At 37.1% G+C, this 26,483-nt stretch overlaps 3 protein-coding genes and 1 pseudogene across 3 annotated transcripts; all 4 read left to right on the top strand.

The window, feature by feature from the left end:
• The first annotated feature begins 1,620 nt into the window (after positions 1-1,620).
• On the top strand, positions 1,621-2,190 carry LOC146917252 (uncharacterized). Its single transcript, XM_085721852.1, has one exon. The coding sequence runs from the start codon at positions 1,621-1,623 to the stop codon at positions 2,188-2,190; it is 570 nt and encodes a 189-aa protein (XP_085577978.1).
• Positions 2,191-3,777: 1,587 nt separating this feature from the next.
• LOC146917249 (uncharacterized) lies at positions 3,778-24,830 on the top strand. The gene is made up of 8 exons (XM_085719064.1): positions 3,778-4,239; positions 4,345-4,591; positions 5,662-5,884; positions 6,542-6,612; positions 6,695-6,772; positions 7,378-7,465; positions 7,615-7,670; positions 24,471-24,830. Exons 1-8 carry the CDS (start codon positions 4,162-4,164, stop codon positions 24,545-24,547), a joined length of 918 nt encoding a protein of 305 aa, XP_085575190.1. The 5' UTR covers positions 3,778-4,161; the 3' UTR covers positions 24,548-24,830.
• Positions 10,640-14,131, top strand: LOC146917251 (uncharacterized; annotated as a pseudogene).
• LOC146917250 (uncharacterized) lies at positions 19,084-21,273 on the top strand. The gene has a single exon (XM_085717826.1). The coding sequence runs from the start codon at positions 19,309-19,311 to the stop codon at positions 21,271-21,273; it is 1,965 nt and encodes a 654-aa protein (XP_085573952.1). The 5' UTR covers positions 19,084-19,308.
• Positions 24,831-26,483: the final 1,653 nt, after the last annotated feature.

Below are 26,483 nucleotides of genomic sequence, written 5' to 3'. Positions count from 1 at the left end.
TGACAACTATAAATAATATTTCATGACTTGTTTCAATAGTGGAAGATTGAATGTCAATTCTTAATTCTAAAATTTATTTAATCTACATTGATGATGTGGCAACTGTACGTAAACTTCTCATCCTCTTTTAAACATCTCTAAAAATTAAAAGAGGGGTCTTAATGTTTTTTCAGTGTCATGTGGCATTAATATCCACTTAAACAAGACATGCTTATAGATTCTAAATTGTTATAATTGCCCTATATCACGTCTTATAATGTGAGCTTGCTTACTGTTGATTGTGTATTCATTGAAATAAACCACCTTTAGACAATACAAGCCAGGTCAGCAAGAATCCAAAATTTGATATAAACATACATAAACTATGATTGAAAAAAAATAATACTCCCTCCGTTCCTTTTTAAGTGTCACTTTTAAAGAATTTTTTTGTTCCTATTTAAGTGTCACTTTACATAGTTCAATGCAACATTAAATATTATTTTACTAATATTACCCTTATTTATTATTGTGGAGAGAGAAATATATGTAATGAGATATTAAATAAATAAGGTTATTATAATAAAAATAGAAATTATTGTATCAAAAGTAGCAACATTTATTGATTGTCTTGGTTTGTATAAAATGTCAAAATGTGACAATTAAAAAAGAACGAAGGCAGTAACATGCCTTCAAAATTGGAGCTTCAAATGAAGCTTTTTTCGGTTGTTGATTTGTCTCCATAAAAGAGAAATTTTTAAAGTCTTTTATAAGGGTTTACACAAATCTGTAGAATACAACGTCTTGCACTGAATGATGAATTATTTGGAAGTCCATGTGATATGTCTTGAAGGTTTACTTTTAGGATTGAACATAAACACTAACATATGGTTTAGACCGGTGGGTTATACAACAACCATGCTTCAACACATTATTTCATTTCATTTCCTTCCCTTAAATCACAAATATAAACATTTATTAATAATATGTTTCTATATAATCATTTATCTCTCTAATTATATTTAAAAATAATGCATCTTTTCAATTTATAACAATTTTTCAAATGTTGTAAGATGGACACGTATTATAATCAAACCCGTGCAACGCACGGGCTTCCACCTAGTAATAAGTATAATGTGGAAATCTCTAGAACACCAAAGAATAATAGATAGTTTATCTATTTTCTCTACTTTTCCTTTTGTCCCTGACCAAATTTGGCATCAAAGTTGGTTAGGATATCTCGGAGTTTAGTTTGTGCGAAAAAATCAACGAAAAGTGATTTTTCATGTGAGCAAGAAGTTGCCTTTGTAAAACTTCACTTTGCGACCATTTTGTTCGCGAAACTAACACCCTCATTTTGTTTGAGTTTGAGCGAAGAAATCAATGGAAAGTGAGTTTTCAAGTGAGAGCAAGGAGTTGCTTTCTCAAAACTTCACTTTGTGGTTATTTGTTCTCGAAGCTAACACCACCAACAAAACACCACGCACCGCCACGATCTTCACCCAAAAAAAATTAAAAATCATCGACCACCATTGTCAAAATGCCACCTAGAAGACAAAACGAAAGATCTTTTCATGAAATTGAAATGGAAGAAATGAGGCGACAAATTTAATGTGGCAATGTTAAACACATTTTGTTTCAGCAATGAGAACTTACATCGAAAATATTGTGAATGTGAAAGGGGATGGTAATTGTGGATATCAGGTTGTAGCTAGACACATGTGTATGGATGAGGAAAATCAAGTATTAGTTCGTAGAGTACTTATTCACGAGTTGAAAACTAACAAGAGTGATTATTTGCCGATATTTGGTTCGGATGAGCGTTTTGAATATGGCATGAATGATTTACACCCTCCCAAAAAAAGTGGTGGAATTGTATACAAAGAAAAGTGGTTGATATCATCTAACATAAGTCACATTGTTGTAACTTATTACAATAGAGTTGTTGTGCAGTTGACAAATCCTGAAAGAGCTATATGTGAGGCTTTTTTCCCAATCCGAGGTGATCCACCACTTAACCCACATGCCCACATCATGTGTCTTGGCTTAATTTCCGACCACTTTATTCATGTTTATTTGAAGGACGGATGTCCAATACCACCATCGTGCACAAAGTGGAACATACACAATATCGGTGAGGCCAAAAAATGGGAATTTGCGTTTATGGATAAACAAGATTTGTTCAAAGAGCTTACGAAGGTAGAGAAACCGTAAAAAAAAAAAAACCAACAAATCATCTCAATCCAAAAGAAGAATTTGAAGTAATTGAATCAATTATGTATCTGTAATGTCGATTTCGTGAAATTTGGATCAATTATGGATGATTATGTTATGATGTAGCTTATGAGTGAGTTTTGTTGTCGAAAGTGTTGTGCCATTGGACAAATTGTGTTCATAGATTATAGGTCATTAATAGTCTGGTTTTGAAACAGTAAATACTATTCTGCAGCACAGTAGAAATCAACGGTAGTTAACTGCCGCTGAGGCAGCGCAAGTTAACTAACGTTGGTGCAGTGACAGTTAAAACACGCTACATACTTAGCGTTAGTTAACTGCCACTGGAGTTAAATGTGGAAATTTGAGGTGGGAATGAGCAAAACTGAAAGGAAGAAGAGTAAAATTCCATTTTCAAATATTTAAGAAGATGAAATAGGAACAAAATATCACAAGCTCCTTTGCAAAGCCCAATGACCGCGAATCGCAACCTTCAAAGCTTCTTATTCCATTATTGAAGTTGTAAATTTTAGGAGGTATAAAATTTTGAACTTCAAAGAGGTCTAAAAATTTACAAAGGATAAATGACCCTATTAGATAGGTCTCCAAATTTAAATTTAGCCCCATGACCTGATTTTAATTTTTCTTTTAAAACAAATTTTTCTCAATTTTTTTCTTTCAAATAACCAAATATTTCTTTTTTTTTTTTGATGAAAGGGAGGGCCGAAGCCTGGAAAAAGAAATTACATCTTTTAATGTAAAAAAGAATTACACCTTTTATAAAAATTCCCCAAAATTTCCACTTTAGGAAAAAAAATCAAAAGTAAATCCTTTCTTTTTGCTAATAATACATTAAACTAAAAAGAAATTTTATATGACTAAATTTAAAATAAAGTTTAATTAATATACATTGTCAGTTTACAATTATTTTACACATGTTTTCAATGATATGTTGTTACATCAATTACTAATGAATATGACAACTCATGTATTTCATATTTATTAATTGATATGACAACACATGTAAAATAATATTGTACAATAATAAAGTATACAAAATAAACTCGCTCATTTTAAAAGGTATAATTCTTTTTTGCATTAAAAGGTTTATATATATATATATATATATATATATATATATATATATATATATATATATATATGGGTTATGATAGAAGACACCTTTTGTGAAGGTGTCTTTTATCAAGTTACTCTATGAGCATTTGTTAAAAGACACCAACTACTTTTTATGAAGGTGTCTTTTATCAAAGTTATAACTAAAAAAGTGAAAATCACACCTTGAGGTGTGACTTGATAAAAGACACCACACTACTTTTTATGAAGGTGTCTTGTAACATAACCCTATATATATATATATATATATATATATATATATATATATATATATATATATATATATATATATATATATATATATATATATATATAAATTAAAAAGAGATATTCTTGCATGGGCTCTTACCTAAGAGATTATTCTTAGGCCCAACCAATAAAAATATGACATATGTTATTAACTTTAAAAAAAATGTGATTTTGATTAAGGAAATGGAAACAATAAATGGTGGTGGGTGGTTTTTGTTGGTTAAAGAAAGTGGAAAAAGAGAGAGAAATATTAAAAATAATGAGAAAAAATTATGATATTAATTATTTTTATTATTTTAATGAGATGTTTGATTTTAATTGGTTGAGTGTAAGAATGATCTCTTAGGTAAGAGTTCATGTAAGAATTTCACAATTAAAAAACATCATAAAATAATCTTCAATTAAAAAATAGGAATAAAATTTGAATGGAGAAAAAGGGGTGCAATTCGTAATTGTGGTCTCTTCAAACCTATAAAAGCAAAATATAGCCGTTACACTCATTCATTCCTTCGTCTTTTCACACACGAGTGTTGTTTTCTTTTCTTCTTCAGAAAAAAACCCAACACATCACAAAAAAAAAAAAAAAAAATGGGGAAAATGAAAATGAAAGAAACTTCAAAATCCGATTACGAATCTCTTAGAAACGCTCGCATGTCAGAAAACAAGGTAATCAATCAATTAACCCTAAACTCTTCATTATTATTATGATTAATTATTGATTAATGATATAAACGTAATAATGATTATGATTATGTTGATGAATGATTGAAGGCTAGGTTAGAATCTTTGGGAATTTTGAATAAAGTTTTGAATCTTCGAGAAGCTTCTACTCCAACTAAGAAACAACAACGTACACCTGTTAAAAGGGTTTATGGTCTTACTCCAGTGCGCCGATCTCAGCGAATCAAGGATGTTTCCGCCGGTACCGTTACTGCTGCGGCAACGCTGGACGACCTTCCTCAGCGACGATCTTACCGTTTGAAAAGTAGTTTCAGCTACGCCGTTACGCCAAAACAAGGTTTTTATTTAGCCCTAGTTTTCTTGTCTCTGTTGGTTACTTTGTAAAATGTAGCAAAATAATCATTTTATTTTATTTTTTTTGAAAAATATATATTACACGGTGTTTGGATTAGCATATGAAGGGTATGTTTGGTTGGACGGTTTAGTTGGGGAAGGGAGGGAAAGACTTGCTTTTCTAAATTGTTTGTTTAAATTAATCAGGTGTGATTGAACAATTATATGATAATTACTACTCCTTCCGGTCCTACATATAAGAGAATTTTTTTTTTTTAGGTTCATTAAATAATTCATGTATCTAGACTATAATATAAACTAAATACATCATTTATTCAATGAACCTTAAAAAAGAAATCTTCTGTTATATTTAGGACATTTATCTATAAAGCACAGATACAGACACGGTCATTGACACGCCGTCACGGCCAATAATTTCATAAAATCACATAATTTAGTGTAATAATATGTGTGGGTGTCGTGTCGATGTCGGACATCGACGTGTGTGTGACACCGAGACACGCCTAATCCGAGGAGTGTTTGTGCTTCATCGATCATTAGTCATGATCTCTGTTGCACAGACAGTTCTGATTGAATGTGTGTCCCGATGTCCGACATGTGTCGTGTCCGACACCGATACTTGCGATTACATTGAATTATGTTATTTTCTCATAATTATATTGGTGTCAACGTGTCCATGTTTGTGTATGTGCTTCATAGATGTTCTTTTAATTTTTTAAAATATCAAAATATAAACTTAGCCCTCCAAAACCCCCACCCAAACAAGCCCTAAGAGTTTAGTCTCTATCAAATATTAGTAAACAACTACTTTTAAGCCTCCAAACCTGTTTCTTTGTATGCCACACTATTTTTTCACACTGGTTTAAATTTTCAAGGACTGCTTTGATAGATTAATAAGATATATGTGAAAGGGTGTAGGAATATGTAGCTGCCAATTGTTCATATTTAGATTTAGATCACTGGTTCGAAATGTCTACTTATTAACCTTTTTTGTTGCATGGGAAGCATTGTGTTTTTCTGTGAATTCTGATGGTTTACTGAATTCTGTGACAGAGAAAGAAACTACGGAAAAAGGGGAAGAAGAGAAGAAGAGCTGCATTGTAACTAAAAATAGATGGGAAGAAGAGAAGAGGCCTGCTAATGCACCTCTCATTGAACTGAATCCGAAGGATGTAAAGCTTTTTCTTTCAGCAGAGAATTCTGGCCGGCGCTGCGATAGCAGGGGTAGAGGCAGTATCTACAATCCAGTTTTGGGGATATGCTGCCATTTTTGCAGGTCCATATTCTCTTGCCCTCTTACCCTTTTTCTACACAAAAGTAGATTAGTTTAATGACCTAGTATTCTTTGGTCCCAAAATGTGTAAGTTTGTTACTGGGGGTGGAAGGTTCAAACACAGTTTGCGTTATAGAAGCGCATATATAACAATGTTGTTAAATAATGGCTATAATGAGACTGTAACACTATTGTAGTGTAATTTGAAGTTGAACAAATCGCTATTGTTACACGATACGCTTTTTGGTACAAAATATTGTCAAATAGAGGCTATAGCAGGGTTACAGCACACTGTTCTGTTAGCAAAATTTAAACATAACCGCTATTTTTGGTAAAATGCTATTGACAAAACTTAGGCTATAGCACTGTTGCGTTGCGAAATTTGAACATAACTGCTATTTTCTGAAATCCGGCATTGATAACATCAATATATATATAAGGAATGCTTGTAATAGACTCTTTACGATTGTTTCATTTACGAAGAAGTCAACACATTTTTAGAAAGTGATCCATTTAAAAATAAACTTAATTGACCTTTTGAAAAAACAAACTAGTCCTAAATAATGTGTTAAAAGAGTATAGCATTCTTTACAGTTGCGTGTGTATGTATATGTATGTGGATAAGTAATGATTACATTGCGATGAAAAACATAAATGCAGGCAAAAGAAATTGTGTGGGGAAGAAGATTGCAAGAGATGTGGGAATTGTGACGTGAATGAACCTTGTTTAGGTAAGATTTGATTGATGCCTTATACCACATTCTTTGCACAGTTTTTCTCTGATCTAACAGATTCACAGCATATTCCTAACAGGAAAGACTGATTGTTCAGCGTGTCACTCAAGCAACGGTGTCTTTTGTCGAGCCTGTCTCAAGGTTCGTTATGGTGAAGGTAAGAACAAATAGACATGCTCAAATAAATAAAGGCATGTTAGGATTGTCTTGTTTGAGTTTGTCTACCGACATAAACATTTCTGAGACTGTTTGGGAGAGCTTATGGCATGTCCATGAACTAAAGTTTACTTCCATAATCTAGAAGATTATGAAAACAACCTAGTTATATGAAAATAGTTTAATTGTATCTATTTTTTGTTATAAAACTGGCATATAAGCATGTGTTGTGTACGATAAGTGCAGTATAAGCGCTTGATTAAGTTGTTTATCCAAATTGGGCCAAAGTCACCTAAACAGTTTAAACAAATCAAAATTGCATTATCAATAACAAAAAATTAAAATCACATTAAGAGCCTAGATGTCACGTTTATTTGATGTTACTTCTATTCAAAGTTAAGTAAGCTGCATATATTCAAAGAGAGAGCAAGGAATGTGTACATTTAAAGAATACATTATATTCAAAGAAATACAAAAAAATACATTTAAGGAAATACATTTAAAGAATACATTATATTCAAAGAATACATTATATTCATTATATTCAAAGAATACAAAAAAATGTGTACATTTATTTAAAAACTTATATTTATCTTTCTGATGCAGAAATGGAGGAGGTGAGAGAGAACAAGGAATGGATGTGCCCACATTGCATTGAAGAGAAAGGAATAAGACCTTATTGGATATGTAACAGGTAGAGCTATTAAATATAAACATCTTAGCCTTTTGAATTTAGATACCATCAATATGCAGACATAAATGTGTATAGAATGTTTTAAAGGTAGATTGTTTTGATCTTATTCAAGATGCTGACTCCATTTTATTACCTTAATTGATATGTAGCTCAATATGCATGAGGAAACGAAAGATGTCGCCAACTGGGATTGCAATACACACAGGTTAGTCTTATTATCACTACTTATGACTTGTGAGCCTGTTTTGATTGTTTTGTTTGAGTTTATCATAGGCCATAGCATATACACGGGGCCGTCTTAAACACTTTGAAAGTTGGATTCTAATCTTGAAAACTAGGCCCCTGATAAAATAAAGTGAAATTTTAATAATTAAAAATTCTAAATTTTATCTATAGGGTCTAATTTCTACTTAGCAATTTCATCAATATTAAGGATGTGGTTAAATGGGCAGGGTGCAGTGGGGCAATTGGTTTGGGTTGCGATTTAAAATAAATAGCTAAGAATAAAGGTTTGTTGTAAGAAATTTAAGAGAAAAGGATCCGGTCTTTCAAATCATTTGTTCGTCGCTAATTGCTAATCTGAACTGTTCCTCTAGTTTACGATAATTAACAATTCCCTAAAACCTTAGGTGAACCCGTAATCCTCAAAGGTTTGAATAAACGTTAATTTAGATATCACGACTTTACAATTTTCTATCCCTAGATTATCCGTTTAGTTGAACAGTATATTAGATCTAAGTTATAAGCTGATGTTGGTAGTCATATAATCTCTGTGTTCAATTTATAGTTGATAAGAGCATAAAAGCATTAAACACAAATTATATTGAATAAGCTAGATTTGCAATTATAAGAAAATAGAGTTTACAGTTTATATTGATCAAAAGGTTAGAATATAATCAACTAAGACCTAATCACCGAGGAATTAGCTACTCATGGCTAAAACATAAACAATAATACAAGAGAAGGATTTATTACATAAATTGGATGACTGACTATGAGTTTTGATGGCTTCCCACCAGATCTTCAGTTCTTCAAAATATAAAGACTGACTAAGAGTAGGATTTATTAACGCTTATGCGTTATTATCTCCAAAATTTTGAACCCTTTAAATTAAAACATGTTTGGCCTTTATACATCCTCTTTCAGTAACTGAAAAATTGTGCCCTTATCTCAAAAATCGTGTCACGATTAAAATTCAAAATTCCCTCAGACGTTCCTCAAATCGTGTCATGATATGCAGAAATCATAACCCGATTTTTTACAAATTGAACACCTCCAATTTTCCCCAAAATTGTGTACGATATATAGAAATCGTGACATGATTGTTGCTTTCTTTTCTCTGTCTCTAATTTTTTCTGCCTTTTTTAGCTTCAGAATCATCTGAGCTCTACTACAAATGCATAAAAACAACTATCAAAATAACATATGACCTAGTGTCATCACAACCTCTAAATTGCTCGGCAACACATTCATTCTACAATTTCTCGCAACATATTGAATATTTGTAAGGGTTCACACAGTCGACATGCAAAACCTATATCACCAAAACTTGCAAAGTTTCTAAGCTATCAATCAAAGTCAATATCACAATATACATTTTTAAGGACTTTTCGGGTTATAACGGGGCGTAGATGAAATATGGGATATTTTTGGAAAGTAGGTTTAATAAAACAATGTGGAGTTGGGAAAATTCTACTGGATTAAACAAGAAAATTCCCACAAATAAATGAACTTAGAGTACTAGAGAACCGAATTAACAAAACACTTCTTTGGGCTGATATATTTTATGGATCAACTCATTCTTTTTATATATACAAATTCTTTTTGAGACATAAAGTGAACTTGAGATATTGCTAGTTCCAAAAGCAACTCTAAACTTAAAATTTTATCATGATTGATACACATACACGATGCCTAACTCCAAAATCAATTTGGGTTAACATACCTAAGGTCTTTAGGCTTGTAATAGGGGTTTGTCACCGAAACTAGGGGTCTAACTTATAGGCTCCAATGGACTTAAAGAAAAAAGATAATTCAATATAAACAAAAGGTTGATTTCAAAAGGCTCAAGGTACAAGGATTTTGCCTTAGTGTGTAAAGAATATAACCAATCAACATCAATGAAAAATCGCAGGTCCTAGAAATAGCATTTGCATGGAATAGTCATATTTGCAAAAATTGAAAAATAAAATTTTGGCTTAACCTTACAAGCTGAGGTTTTTGGAAGTTGTGGCTACCTTAGCATTCCAGAAATCTCAGCTTACAAGGTTAAGCTAAAATTTTATTAATTCAATTTTCACAAATAAGAGTGTTCCATGCAAATGCTATTTCTAGGACCTGCGATTTTTCTTTTTTGTTGATTGGTTATATTCTTTACACACTAAGATAAATTGCTTATACCTTGAGCCTTTTGAAGCCAACCTTTTGTTTATATTGATTTTTCTTTTATTTTTAAGCCAATTTGAGCCTATAGGTTAGACCTTTTGTTTCAGTGACAAACCATATTACAAGCCTAAAGACCTCAGGTATGTTAACCCAATTTGATTTTGGAGTTAGGCGTTGTGTATGTGTCTGCATGAGATATGTGTCTGCATCTGTTCCAACTATGCCTTTGTCTCTACTACCACCTACTCAGGAGATGTATCAGGAGCATCTAGCTATGGAGAGCCGAGAGAAGCATCAGTGGAGGGCTAGATAACTTGATTATGACTTTGGATGGAAAGGATGAGCAGAAGACTCATGATGTTTTGACATTAAAGAGGGAGTTAGCCAAGGCTAGGGAAGAAATCGAAGAAAAGGATAAGTTGCTAATGAGATATTCCAAGAGGGCTAGGGGTGCCCGTAACTTCTATGCCCAATACTGCAGTTATGAGTCTGAGTCTGAGTCAGAGGATGATACTTCCACTTCCTATGCTTGAGGATTCCTGTTTCCTGTTGTTATTTTCAGTTGTAATTGCTGTTTTACATTTCAAAGTCTATCCCTTGGCTTAGTATTTCAAAGGGGATTATCTTGTGAGACCTCGTGATGTTTGAATGTTTCAGTTTGTTTAGTAATGTTTACAAATTTCTAATCCGTCTAAAACCCTTCGATAACATAAAAAAGAGTCTTTTTGCATATGCATTAACACATCTCATGCATCATATGCATTCATTGGTCACAAAAGACTTCCCTCGTGCTCATTGCCTCCTGGTTTTTTCGCCGCAGTCTGAAAGGTGGCTCGTGCTCGCAAGGTTTACCAACCAGCTAGAATTCATCAAACAAGATTGTATAAAAGAAGAAACATGGCTAACATTGAGGAAGAAAATGCTCAGCTCCGCGCCGAATTGGCTGCTATGAAAGAAGACTTGGCTAAGGCTCATGACACTATGTCCGCTCTGATGGCTGCGCAAGAACAACCAGCCACATCTGTCCCAGCTTCTACTGAAGGGATTCCCTCTATCCCATTATCTATTGTGGCTTCTGATGCTCGATTTGTTATGCCCAATGGCCGTCCTTTTGGGCTCCCAGCTTTCTATGCACCAAATACCGCAGCCGGCATCTCTGGTGTTGCCAATCAAGGACATATTCCTGCAACAACTTTTGCTTCTACAAAAACCCCTATGCCTCAAGTGACTACTGTTGTTACCGATCCTGTTGTACACACTGTGCAACAGATAATCGATGTTGATACTCCGCGTGGACAGGACCCTATAATGGAGGCTATGAGAGAACAGTTAAGAGAGCTAGCGGGAGAACTCCGCGAGGTCAAAACTAACTGTGGGAATGGTATTTCAGCTAAGGCCCGTGATCTATGTCTGGTGTCCCGGTTTGAGATCCCTAAGAAGTTCAAAGTGCCAGATTTTGACAAATACAATGGGTCTTGTTGTCCACATAGCCATGTCATTCGGTACGTCCGAAAGATGGCCAACTACGCAGATAACGATGCCCTGATGATACACTGCTTCCAAGACAGCCTGGCAGAAGATGCGGCAGACTGGTACACCAGTTTGAGCAAGGACAATATCCATACTTTTGAGGAACTCGCTGCTGTTTTTGAGAGTCATTATGAGTTTAACACCCGCTTGAAGCCAAATAGGGATTCTCTTAAGTCCTTGTCTCAGAAGTCAGATGAAACTTTCCGTGAATATGCTCAGAGATGGAGAGGGGCAGCTGCCCGTGTTTCTCCTCGGCTTGATGAGGAAGAATTAACACAGACGTTCCTGAAAACTTTGAAGAAGGAGTACGTTGAAAGAATGATAGTCTCTGCTCCAAATAATTTCTCCGACATGGTTACTATGGGAACTCGTCTAGAGGAGGCTGTCAGAGAAGGTATCATTGTTTTTGAAAAGGGTGAATCCTCGGCTAGTGCACCGAAGAAATATGGTAACGGCCACCATAAGAAGAAGGAATCCGAAGTAGGGATGATATCCGGTAACCAGTCTGCCGCTACTGTCGCTCCTGTTAATGCAACTCAGTTACCTCTACCCTACCAATATATGCAGTATTCTCAGCATCCTTTCTTCCCGCCATTCTATCAGCAATATCCTCTGCCACTGGGTCAACCACCAGTACCCGTTAATGCCAATGCTCAGCAGGTACAACCACAGCCTCCTGCTCAACAGCAACAACAGCAACAACAGGGTCCGCGGCCTAGGACTTATTTTCCACCAATACCAATGCGGTATGCAGATCTGCTCCCAACTCTACTTGCCAAGGGACATTGTGTCACCAGACCAGGCAAGCGTCCGCCTACCCCATTGCCTCCCAGGTTCCGACAGGATCTTACATGTGAATTCCATCAAGGCACTCAAGGCCATGATGTGGAGGGTTGCTACGCTCTTAAGTATGTTGTGAAGGATTTGATAGACAGAGGACGGTTGACTTTTGAAAATAGTGTTCCGCATGTGCTCGACAATCCACTTCCAAATCATGGTGCTGTTAACATGATCGAGGCTTTCGAAAGAGTTTGTGTTCCTCGAGAAGCTCCCACTCTAGATGTCCGTAATGTTGCTACTCCTTTGGTGCCGCTACATGTCAAGCTTTGCCAAGCTTCCTTGTTCAGTCACGATCACGCTTCTTGTGCAGAATGTCTTCAAGATCCTATGGGTTGTTGTGTGGTGCGAGATGATATACAGAGCATAATGGATAATAAATACCTGATTGCCAGTGATGTTTGTATGATTGTGCCAGTATTTCATGATTCTCTTGCTGGGAGTGCGCCTCAGACAAAGAATGTTGGACCCTTAGTAATCAGGTTACCTGGCCCAGTATCTTATGCCTCCACTAAGGCAATCCCTTACAAGTATGATGCAGCTATGATTGAGAATGGGGTGGAAGTGCCTTTGGTATCTCCAGCCACGGTTGATAACGTTGCTGGCGAAATTACAACTCTGAGGAGCGGAAGGGTCCTTCCATCTTTGTTCCAAAAGAAGGTGGTTACACCTGTTGCCACAATAACTCCACCAGTTGCTCCTCCCGTTGACGAGAATGCTAGCCCATCCGGCCAGTCTATTGAAGAATCTAACCTGGACGAAATTTTGAGGCTCATCAAAAAGAGTGATTATAAGATTGTAGACCAGCTGCTGCAAACTCCGTCAAAAATATCCATCTTATCTCTGCTCCTGAGCTCAGAAGCCCACAGGAAAGTGTTGATGAAAGTGTTGGAACAAGCCTATGTTGATCATGAAGTCTCTGTGGATCAGTTTAATGGAATAGTGGGTAACATTACTGCTTGCAATAACTTGGGGTTTGGTGACGATGAACTCCCCGAAGCAGGAAAACACCACAACTTAGCCTTGCATATCTCAGTACACTGCAAGTCTGACATGATATCCAATGTGCTGGTGGACACTGGATCATCCTTAAATGTAATGCCTGAGTCTACACTGAGACAGTTGAGTCATCATGGACTCTCTCTAAGGGGAAGTAGCTATTTGGTTAAGGCTTTTGACGGATCTCGTAAGGATGTTCTTGGAGAAGTAGATCTGCCAATTACCGTTGGTCTTGAGACATTCCAGATCACTTTCCAGGTCATGGACATCAATGCTTCTTATAGTTGACTCCTCAGAAGACCGTGGATTCACGATGCTGGGGCAGTAACTTCTACTCTACATCAAAAACTCAAGTTTGTAAGGAATGGTAAGCTTGTTACTATACATGGCAAAGAAGCGTATCTGGTTAGCCAAGTGTCATATTTCTCTTGTTTTGAAGCAGGGTCCGCTGAAGGGACGTCATTTCAAGGCCTGACTGTTGAAGGTGCGGAACCCCGGAGAGCTAGTGCTACTATGGCTTCATTGAAAGACGCCCAGAAAGCTGTTCAAGTAGGGCAAGCTGCTGGCTGGGGCAAGGTGATACAGATTTTGGAGAACAAGCGTAAAGAGGGCCTTGGGTTCTCCCCAACCTCAAGCGTTTCAACAGGAACTTTCTATAGTGCTGGGTTTATTAATGCTATTGCTGATAATGCTGCTGGAAGTAGTTATGGGCCTACATTTGTTGTACCAGGAGGCACCGTGAGAAATTGGGAGGCCATTAATGTTCCTTTAGTCATGCATGCTTCCATGTAATGTGTCTTGTTGCTCATACTTTTCTTTGTTTTCAAAATAACAATCCTTTCGCTCTGCCCAAAGCGAAAGTGATATCCTTGTAAGGGCATGTTTGTTTCGGCATTGCCGTTATTAATAAAAATTGTCGCCTTTTTCGCGACTCTTCGTTTTTTACTTTTTAGTGCTCTTTTTCCTTGAAAATAATGGTAATGCCAGAAAAAACCAAAACGTTTGTATTTTCTTATTAATTTCAAAAATCTGCATGAAAAATGTTTTTCTAAAATCATTCCAATCATATTATGCAGATTGAACCATAATAAACCCGTTGAACACAGTGACCCTATGGTTCCTCAAAATTTTGAATTCCCTGTATATGAAGCTGAAAATGAGGATGATGATGAAGAGATACCATATGAGATCACTCGACTGCTTGAGCAAGAAAGAAAAGCCATTCAGCCTTACCAGGAAGAGATAGAGCTTATCAACCTGGGTGCTTCTCGAGGAACACGAACTCTTTCGAAAGCCTCGATCATGTTAACAACACCATGATTTGGAAGTGGATTGTCGAGCACATGTGGAACACTGTTTTCAAAAGTCAACCGTCCTCGGTCTATCAAATCCTTCACAACATACTTAAGAGCGTAGCAACCCTCCACATCATGGCCTTGAGCGCCTTGATGGAATTCACATGTAAGATCCTGTCGGAACCTGGGAGGCAATGGGGTAGGCAGAGGCTTGCCTGGTCTGGTGACACAATGTACCTTGGCAAGTAGAGTTGGGAGCAGATCTGCATACCGCATTGGTATTGGTGGAAAATAAGTCCTGGGCCGATGACCCTGTTGTTGCTGATGTTGCTGTTGAGCAGGAGGCAGTGGTTGTACCTGCTGAGCAATGGCATTAACGGGTACTGGTGGTTGACCCGGTGGCAGAGGATATTCCTGATAGAATGGCGGGAAGAAAGGATGCTGAGAATACTACATATATTGGTAGGGTAGAGGTAACTGAGTTGCATTAACAGGAGCGACAGTAGCGGCAGACTGGTTACCGAATATCATCCCTACTTCGGATTCCTTCTTCTTATGGTGGCCGTTACCATATTTCTTCGGTGCACTAGCCGAGGATTCACCCTTTTTAAGAACAATGATACCTTCTCTGACAGCCTCCTCTAGACGAGTTCCCATAGTAACCATGTCGGAGAAATTATTTGGAGCAGAGACTATCATTCTTTCAACGTACTCCTTCTTCAAAGTTTTCAGGAACGTCTGTGTTAATTCTTCCTCATCAAGCCGAGGAGAAACACGGGCAGCTGCCCCTCTCCATCTCTGAGCATATTCACGGAAAGTTTCATCTGACTTCTGAGACAAGGACTTAAGAGAATCCCTATTTGGCTTCAAGCGGGTGTTAAACTCATAATGACTCTCAAAAGCAGCAGCGAGTTCCTCGAAAGTATGGATATTGTCCTTGCTCAAACCGGTGTACCAGTCTGCCGCATCTTCTGCCAGGCTGTCCTGGAAGCAGTGTATCATCAGGGCATCGTTATCTGCGTAGTTGGCCATCTTTCGGACGTACCGAATGACATGGCTATGTGGACAAGAAGACCCATTGTATTTGTCAAAATCTGGCACTTTGAACTTCTTAGGGATCTCAAACCGGGACACCAGACATAGATTACGGGCCTTAGCTGAAACACCATTCCCACGGTTAGCTTTGACCTCGCGGAGTTCTCCCGATAGCTCTCTTAACTGTTCTCTCATAGCCTCCATTATAGGGTCCTGTCCACGTGGAGTATCAACATCGATTATCTGCTTCACAGTGTGTACAACAAGATCGGTAACAACAGTAGTCACTTGAGGCATAAGGGTTTTTGTAGAAGCAAAAGTTGTTGCAGGAATAAGTCCTTGATTGGCAACACCAGAGATGCCGGCTGCGGTATTTGGTGCATAGAAAGCTGGGAGCCCAAAAGGACGGCCATTGGGCATAACAAATCGAGCATCAGAAGCCACAATAGATAGTGGGATAGAGGGAATCCCTTCAGTAGAAGCTGGGACAGATGTGGCTGGTTGTTCTTGCGCAGCCATCAGAGCGGACATAGTGTCATGAGCCTTAGCCAAGTCTTCTTTCATAGCAGCCAATTCGGCGCAGAGCTGAGCATTTTCTTCCTCAATGTTAGCCATGTTTCTTCTTTTATACAATCTTGTTTGATGAATTCTAGCTGGTTGGTAAACCTTGCAAGCACGAGCCACCTTTCAGACTGCGGCGAAAAAACCAGGAGGCAGTGAGCACGAGGGAAGTCTTTTGTGACCAATGAATGCATATGATGCATGAGATGTGTTAATGCATATGCAAAAAGATTCTTTTTTATGTTATCGAAGGGTTTTAGACGGATTAGAAATTTGTAAACATTACTAAACAAACTGAAACATTCAAACATCACGAGGTCTCAGAAGATAACCCCCTTTGAAATACTAAGCCAATGGATAGACTTTGAAATGTAAAACAGCAATAACAACTGAAAATAACAACAGGAAACAGGAATCCTCAAGCATAGGAAGTGGAAGTATCATCCTCTGACTCAGACTCAGACTCATAACTGCAGTATCGGGCATAGAAGTTACGGGCACCCTTAGCCCTCTTGGAATCTCTCATAAGCAACTTATCCTTTTCTTCGATTTCTTCCTTAGCCTTGGCTAACTCCCTCTTTAATGTCAAAACCTCACGAGTCTTCTGCTCATCCTTTCCATCCAAAGTCATAATCAAGTTTTCAGCTTCATAGTATCTAGCCCTCCACTGATGCTTCTCTCGGCTCTCCATAGCTAGATGCTCCTGATACATCTCCTGAGTAGGTGGTAGTAGAGGCAAAGGCATAGTTGGAACAGATGCAGACACATATCTTTTGTGTATGTGTTTTAATCATGATAAGTTTGGGGTTTCTCTTAGAACTAGCAACATCTGAAGTTTGGGATAGGGTATTAGACAATAAGAAAATCACTTTATATCTCAAAAGAATTTGTATATATGAAGGCAAACAAAGGGTGTACATTTCTTGTGTTTTTCTCACCGTCACAACCCAACCCAAAAGCAAACATAGAAACCATAGTCTCCTCACGAGGAAAACATAGAAAGAAACCCTACCACAAGTCAAACTTAGAGGAAGCTCAAAATTTTCAAAACAATAAACTTCCCCTACCATTCATTATAACCCTTGGCGATAAACAATATTACACACTAATCTTGACAACTTATTCTATTTTTGATTTTTCTTTCTTTTTCTTTTTCAAATGTACACATTTTCTATTTTCTACTTTCTATACACTTCATTGTTGTCAGATTACTTTAGGATTCACCATGATATTTGACACAATATACCTCCATTTCTCCCCAACTTAAACACAACATAACTCTAATTGAATGTTCCCCGATCCTAAGGCAACAGACACAGTACAAGAAGGTTAAGGGTTCAACAAAGTAAAAATATCAAAGTCCTAAAGTGAATCAAACATGAACTGGATTTTGAAAGTTTTTGGGCAAATTCATTATGCATCGTGCTTATGAATATTGACAGTTCATGATTGAAGACTTGATTCATTTGGCTCAGATTGAGGTATCAGATACCCACTCTTCTCACTGGTAGGCTTTATGTGGTCAAGTGTTTCAACTCAATTTCAAAAAGTGCCTTGATCCTTTCCATGCTTTCATACAATTCAAAACAATTATTAGATTAAATGGCGCAAGTTGGTCAAATGGCGCAACAATTGGCTCAAGTCACCCAACAAGGAGGAGCATTCACTGCCAACACACAACCCAATCCTAAAGAGCATTGTAAAGTCGTAACTACAAGGAGTGGGAAGGTGATTAGTAAGGGGGTATAGGTGACGAGGAAGGTTGTTGAAGAGTTTGAAAAAGAGGAGGATGATAAGGAAGGAAGTGAGAAGGAAGTGGAAGAAGAAAATAAAGAGGAAGAATTAATTGAAAATGAAAAAAATGATGAAAAAGAGGAAGCAATTGAAAAAGAAGAGTTGGAGAAAAAGAAAAAAGATGTGGTGAGAAAGAAGGGAAAGATGAAAGAAGCCGAGAAGAATGTCTTGACTCAACATTTACCTTATCATTGTCGCATGAGTGTGTATACTGTGCATACAACATCCATTTCGACGTGGTTCCCCATGTACAATATTGGCCAATATATAAAGGTCCAAAGGTGGTTCACAGTTTGGCCATGCATAGAGCAAAGAAAGGTTGTGTAGCAATTGTCTAGCAATTACTCGCATTTAGGACCGAGACGGACGTTGAGGAAAATGAGACGAGAAAATGTGGCGGGTGTAGGATGCCTAGTCATTCCTGCAAAAATTACAGTTATGTTAGATATCAATAGCAATCTTGTCATAATTTATCTTATTTTATTGCATGTGATTTGTATTTTAATGATATTATGATTATTATTATAATTACTTTTCATTACTGCAAAAGTTAACATTATTAAAATATTGTTACAAATAACACGACAAATGATTAAATTATATTGTAATTTAAATATAGATAACAAAATAGATTTTTTTTTAAACACAGTAACGTGAAAATAACATAATATAACATGAAATTAAAAACACAAAAACTAAAATTCATAAAACATAAGATAACATACCTAACACAATATGAGTGAACATAATCTACTCATGGTCACTCTCACTTGTAACATACAAGTACAACATGTCTCCTCCGTTTGTTCTCCATATCTTATATTCTTTTCAGTGTCATCCACCAACGAGTAGTATGGCTCAACATGATAGAAACGTGAAAGAAGGAATGGGCCTTGACTTGGGCCCTAAGCCAAGAATGTGGAAAGTCTATAGTAGGAAGAAGACAAAAATAGCTAAGAATGATGATGTGGCAATGAATGCATAAGGGGCATGGGCTGGCTTATATAAACAGGAATAGTACTAGAGAATAATCACCTGATAATTCTGTTATGATTGTGTGGGGTCACCTTTGGTGATTTGGGAAGCCTGCGTGCTTTAGGGTTGGTAGTTGTTTCTACCAATTTGTTATCTTTTTCATTCTCTTCTACTATAATTCTGGATCTTAACATTCAATTACAAAGTTATTTCCACTATTTTGCATCATAATTCATACTTTATACCATTTTCTTGTCTGTTATTCCCATCAATTGGTCCGACCTGCCGGATTAGTTCCCTTCAATTATCAGTGGGTAGATGCCAAGAAAGCCAAAGATGCGAGATCGAATTGACGCGCTTGAAGTCCAGATGGGTGACGTAACCACAACGTTACAAGCTCTAGCCACACAGATGCAACAACATGCCACATAGATGCAACAACAGAGCGTGATCCTTACTGAGTTGAGTAAGCAGATTGGTAAGAAAGTAACGAATCTGGATGGTGAAGGTTCTTCGGGTGAATCGTCTCAGAGTGAATCTCGTTTAGCTGGGAAGAAGGTGAAACTTCCTTTGTTTGACGGAGACGATCATGTTGCTTGGATCACCAGAGCGGAGATCTATTTCGATGTCCAAAACACTCCGGAAGAGCTACGTGTGAAACTGACTCATTTGAGCATGGAGGGTCCAACAATCCACTGGTTCAACTTGTTAATGGAGACGGAGGATGATTTGTCTTGGGAGAAGCTGAAACGAGCACTCATTGCGCGTTATGGAGGAAGACGATTGGAAAACCCTTTCGAGGAGTTATCAACATTGAGACAGAAGGGGAGTGTGGAGGAGTTTGTTAAGGCGTTTGAGCGGTTGTCATCTCAGGTTGGAAGACTCCCTGAAGAACAGTACCTGGGTTACTTCATGAGTGGGTTGCAGCCCCAAATTCGACGGAGGGTACGTACCTTGAATCCTCGCAGTCGCATGGAAATGATGCGCATTGCTAAGGACGTGGAAGACGAATTGAAGGAAGAGGATGACGACGGAGAGAAACGTGGGACCAAGAAAAATGGGTTGGACAGAGTGGGCCAAAGTGATTGGGCCGGGTTGCTGACTAACAGAAATGGGTTGACCCGATCGACCAAAACGGGTGGGTCGAATCATATGCAGAAGCCAAATATGACTGGATCTAGTGGAAATTCCAACACAACCCTCATTTCTTCAGCTCGCAAAAACGATACAAATCATCGTTCTGGGTCATCTGAAAAATGGAAAGGGGTTCGTAGCTTCCACAACGATGAAATTGCTGAACGACGTGCTAAGGGCTTATGCTTCAAGTGTGGAGGAAAATACCATCCCACGCTACATAAGTGTCCTGAGAGTTCTCTGAGGGTGTTGATTTTGGGGGAGGGAGAGATGCTGAATGAAGACGGGGAAATAGTGATTATGGAGGAAGCAGTGGTGGAAGATGGAGAAGAAGAAGAGGTGGAGTGCAGTTTTATGGGAGTTCTGGGTAGAATGGGGGAGTACCAAACTATGAAAGTGGAAGGTAGAATTGAAAATGTGGATTTGGTGGTGCTAATGGACAGTGGAGCAAGCCACAACTTCATTTCACCTAAAATCACGACTGCTTTAGGTCTCACCGTTACTCCGATACGTGCAAAAAGGATTAAATTAGGAGATGGGCATAGAGTGGTGGCTGAAGGAATCTGTAAGGGGGTTAAGGTAAAGTTGGGACCAATTGAAATAGTGATTGATGTTTTGGTTCTGGAGTTGGGAGGATTAGATATGGTATTGGGGATGACGTGGTTGAGTACGTTGGGAGAGGTGCTCACGGATTGGAAGCTTTTGACGATGCAATTTGTCCACAAAAATCAATTGGTGAAACTCCAAGGTATTGGGGGAAAGCAAGATAGTCAAGGTGATCTGAACTCGTTCTTAAAAGATATACATGGAAGGAGTGGATTGGAAGGATGGTGGCCTCAGTTTCAATCCATTGAGGCTGGTACAGCTCTGGAATCACAAGATCTCAATGAAGTTTTGGGAGATTTCCAAGAGGTGTTTAAGAGTCAGATTCTTCTTCCTCCTGAGAGGTCCATAGTGCATCAGATTAATCTCCTCCCAAATCATGGTCCTATAAATGTCAGACCCTATAGGTATCCTCATCATCAGAAAGAAGAGATTGAGAAGCAAGTGGCTGAACTCTTGGAAGCAGGAATCATTAGGCCAAGTAAAAGTGCTTTCTCAAGTCTAGTAATTTTGGTAAAGAAGAAAGATAAGAGTTGGAGGATATGCGTTGATTACAGGGCCCTTAACAAAGCTACAATCCCAGATAAGTATCCCATTCCTATTGTTGATGAATTATTAGATGAATTGAATGGAGCTGTCATATTCTCAAAAATTGATTGAAAATCTGGTTATCATCAAATTAGGGTGCATGAGAATGATATTGGTAAGACAGCTTTTAGAACTCATAATGGCCATTATGAATATCTTGTTATGCCCTTTGGCCTGATGAATGCTCCTGCCACTTTTCAAGCTACAATGAATGATATTTTTAGGCCTTATTTGAGGAAATTTGTCTTAGTTTTTTTTTTATGACATTTTAATATATAGTAAAAATATGCTAGAACATTTGGATCATTTGAAGTTAGTTTTAACTCTGTTATTAGACAATAGTTTCATAGCTAATCAATCAAAGTGCAAATTTGGATGTGTCCAGATTGATTACCTTGGCCACATTATTTCTGGAAAAGGAGTAGCAGTGGATCCTGAGAAAATAGAGTGTATTGTAGCCTGACCTGAGCCTAAAAATGTAAAAGGTGTACGTGGTTTTCTGGGTCTTACTGGATACTATAGAAGGTTTATCAGAGACTATGGGAAAATTGACAAACCCCTAACTGAATTGACAAAGAAGGACAATTTTTCATGGGGGGCAGATGCAAATAAAGCATCCAACACTTGAAGAAGGTAATGACCACTCCTCCAGTCCTGGTTCTTCCCAATTTCAATATACCCTTTGAAGTGGAGTGTGATGCTGCTGGTAGAGGGATTGGTGTTGTGTTGATGCAACAAAGGCAACCAATAACATTCTTCAGCAAGGCTTTGTCAGAGGGTAACCTGGTCAAGTCTGTGTATGAGAAAGAACTGATGGCTCTGGTCTTATGTATCCAACATTGGAGGCATTATTTGCTGGGCAAAGAATTTGTGGTGTACACTGATCATAAAAGCTTAAAACATTTTTTACAGCAAAGAGTTTCTTCACCAGACCAGCAATGTTGGTTAGCTAAATTATTGGGATATCAGTTTGAAGTTAAATATAAGCCAAGCTTGGAGAATAAAGCTGTTGATGCACTGTCAAGGATCTATGATGAAGGGGAGATGAATACAATTGTTTCGTATCCCTTGTGGGAGGATAGGGTAAGAATACTTGATGAAATTGCTAAGGATTCATACATCCAGCAACTGGCCAATAAGGTGCAAGAAAATCCAGCATCTCATCTTGGATTTGAAGTGAAACAGGGAGTGTTGTTATATCATGGCAGGTTAGTCATATCCCCACAGTCACCTTCCATTCCCTGGTTACTTGCAGAATTTCATGCCACCCCTGCTGGAGGGCATTCTGGTTTTCTCAGAACATACAGAAGATTGGCTGAGTCATTGTATTGGGTGGGAATGCAGAGAAGTGTCAGAGAATTTGTCAGGGCATGTGATGTTTGTCAGAGACAAAAATATAGTGCTACAACTCCTGGTGGATTGTTACAACCTCTGCCAATTCCTAATACTATATGGGAGGATCTATCCTTAGATTTTATCACTGGTTTGCCCAAGTCCAAAGGGTATGAGGCAGTTTTGGTGGTAGTAGTGGATAGATTATCAAAATATAGTCATTTTATTTTGTTAAAACATCCTTATACTGCAAAGTCTATTGCTGAAGTGTTTGTTAAAGAGGTAGTAAGATTGCATGGAGTTCCTAATTCAGTGATCAGTGATAGAGATCCAATATTTGTAAGTCACTTCTGGTTGGAGCTGTTTAAATTACAGGGCACTAAATTGAAGATGAGCTCATCTTACCATCCTGAAACTGATGGGCAGACAGAGGTGATTAATAGATGTTTAGAAAGCTATTTGAGATGCTTTGCCTCTGATCATCCTAAAACATGGTCTCACTGGTTACCTTGGGCTGAATTCTGGTATAATACAACTTTTCATGTCTCAATTGGGAAGACACCTTTTGAGGTGGTGTATGGTAGGCAAGCTCCTCCAATAGTGAAGTTTTTATCTAATGAGACTAGAGTTGCTGTTGTAGCTGCTAAATTGAAAGACAGAGATGAAGCTTTAAGTCAACTGAAGAGGCATTTATCTAAGGCTCAAGAACAGATGTCAAGCTATGCTAACAAGAAAAGAAGGGACCTGAGTTTTGAAGTTGGAGAATGGGTTTTTCTGAAGTTGAGACCTCATAGACAGCAATCTGTGGTGAGGAGAATCAATCAGAAACTGGCTGCAAGGTTTTATGGTCCTTTTCAGATAGCTAAAAAAATTGGGGAGGTAGCCTATCAACTGAAGCTACCAGCTGAATCTAGGATACACCCAGTTTTTCATGTCTCACTGCTCAAAAAGGCAGTGGGAAACTATCAGGTGCAAGGTCAACTGCCCAAAGGACTTGAGATTGATGGGGAAGATGATGTGTATCCAGAACAAGTGTTGGGTCCCAGAACTATAAGACAAGGGGATACTGAGGTGTGGCAGAGCTTGATTAAGTGGAAAAACAAGTCTTTAGAAGATGTTACCTGGGAAGATAATGAGATACTACAAGGGCAGTTTCCTGAATTTTGCCTTGAGGACAAGGCTGTTTCTAAAGAGGGTGGAGTTGATAGAAACGTGAAAGAAGGAATGGGCCTTGACTTGGGCCCTAAGCCAAGAGTGTGGAAAGTCTATAGTAGGAAGAAGACAAAAATAGCTAAGAATGATGATGTGGCAATGAATGCATAAGGCGCATGGGCTGGCTTATATAAACAGGAATAGTACTAGAGAATAATTACCTGATAATTCTGTTATGATTGTGTGGGGTCACCTTTGGTGATTTGGGAAGCCTGCGTGCTTTAGGGTTGGTAGTTGTTTCTACCAATTTGTTATCTTTTTCATTCTCTTCTACTGTAATTCTGGATCTTAACATTCAATTACAAAGTTATTTCCACTATTTTGCATCATAATTCATACTTTATACCATTTTCTTGTCTGTTATTCCCATCACAACATGTGCAATATGTTTCACCATTTGAGTAAGTTCATTTGCTAAGAAGAAAAAATGGTTGAAAACCTCTATTAACTCTGATAGCGTATCTATTGGATCTAACCACATTTTGAACGGTTGAATTATATGCTCAAATTTAACGGTGCAACGTATTTTAGTAGGCATGGTGAAAATAAAAATAAAAAATGTTGAGAGAAGAGAAAATGTAAGAAGGTAAGATGAAATAGTGTATGAAAATACATGCGCTTTTGGACTATAAACACTTAAGTTGTATTTGTTATTGCATTGATAATATCTCTTTTGAGTCTTGTACATTTTTCTTACTTGATTTCTTTGATTGACTGAAATGAAGCTCGGGAAATGGGATATGAATCAGTAGCACATCAACTAATGGAAGAACTTAAACGTGGAAACAGGCTCACAAGATAAGAGGTTGGCATGTAAGTTCAAGCCTGTAATCTAAAGTTATATTCTAACTTGGTAGAATTTGCTAATTAATATTGAAGCTCAAAGTTGTACTTGAGGAACAATTTTCATTGATCATGTATATGTAAGCATATTGGTGAATCTATTTATGTCTAACTGCAATCTATTTATTGCTCAAAGTTGTACTTGAATCTATTTAAGATGCAAGTAAGGTCGTAGAGTGAGTTGTCCTTGAGGATATTGTTATAAATCATAGTGTTGTATAAACATGAGGAGGATATTGTTATGTTTGATCTTTTACACTAACGTTTAATAAATAGTAATGACTTGGAGATCATTCAATTTTAGGCTGAAATAGACTCTTAAAAACATGATGTAAAATAAAATTAGTAAAATTAGTTTAAAATTAAATGCTCGATCAAATTTGTGGTTAAATTATACGCTCGATCAAATTTTTTATGCAGACTATAAATTCTTAAATCTTTAATAAGTAAATGATTTTAATAAATTACACAAAATTGGTGTAATTTATTAAAAAATTCCTTTGTTTTCAACATAAAAATACATTTTGAATGAGTAAATTTTTATCTCTTAGTTTTCCACGAGAAGTAATTTTGCTCGAAGCTATGTCAAACACTATGTTGTGGAGAAGTTCCAAAAAATAAATCCATTTTTGATTCATTTATTCAACATCGTCCAATGATTGTCGTGGCTACGACTCACGGCATGGATTTGGATGGAGGATATGGGTCAATATAAATATCTCCCTGAGTTGGCATATCTTAACTTTTTTAACTAATAAGAAAAATACACAAATATGAAGAAATACATGAGATGATTTGTGAGAGTGTTTTATGAATAGGAGGATATTGATACATGGTGCAACATGTTTGTATATTTTAATAACATATGGGTGTGACATGATTAGATATCTTTGTCTCCTAATCATATGATAATTTAAAATGAAATAATGGGTAACCTATGATGAGTATGGTATTTTTCTTCAATTTTTCTTGGAAATTTCCTTTGAAATTCATTGAGTTGCGAAGCATTGAGTTGTGATTAGCCTGTATAGATATATGATACATACAACATCAGACTTGAGGATATTAGAAATTATTGGAATCATTTCGTGTGTTTTTCCTACTTTTTTTTTTCATCTAAGAAAATAACTAGGTTTTGGCTTTCAAAAAATATTTTTATCTTGTCAAAGAAATTACTGATTGTCATGTTAATAAAAAAGTTAAGTTTACTAACCCTGATAGGGTACTTTGATTACATTTATACGAGTGAACACTCAATCTAAAAGATTGATTATATTGCCAAAAATTCAACTAATTCGGTAAGAAGCAAGATTTGAATAAGATTGTCGATGTGATATTTCATTGGCAGATAATATGCAAGTTCACCCTAAGTCTTAGATCTTTTTTCTTCTAATCGTAGTGAGTCACTTAGACCACTACTACAATTTTGACATATAATAGCGCCACTTTTATAGCGCTTGTGCAAAAATGCTATTAAAAAGGCCATAGTCAGCTGTTCGATAGCGCTTCTGAAAAAACGCTATTATTTGCTACCACTTAGATAGCGCTTATGTGTAAGCGCTAATATTTAGCTACCTTAGTTAGCGCTTTTATGTGAACGCTAATATTTGGTTACCCTTCCTTAGCGCTTTTATGAAAGCGATAATGTATGATTGTATATAAAATAAAAAAATTATATGCCTAAATTTTTTTTTTTTGAAGAAAGCCTAAATTTATTTTTGTTTTCACCCATTATCAAAAAAGAACCTACATCCAACTCATCTTTCCTTCTCTATCGTTCTTTCTCACTCACTCACTCACAACCTACATCAACTCATCTAGATGGGCCAGATCTTGAAACTCACTCTCCGTCGAACACCACCGTCTTTTCCATCGAACTCTCCGTCGAACTCACT

Source organism: Medicago sativa, chromosome 6, assembly GCF_051527215.1.
Source record: "Medicago sativa cultivar Bolivia chromosome 6, Bolivia_mono, whole genome shotgun sequence".
Taxonomy (NCBI): Eukaryota; Viridiplantae; Streptophyta; class Magnoliopsida; order Fabales; family Fabaceae; genus Medicago; species Medicago sativa.
This window is presented reverse-complemented; position numbering and strand designations above follow the sequence as displayed.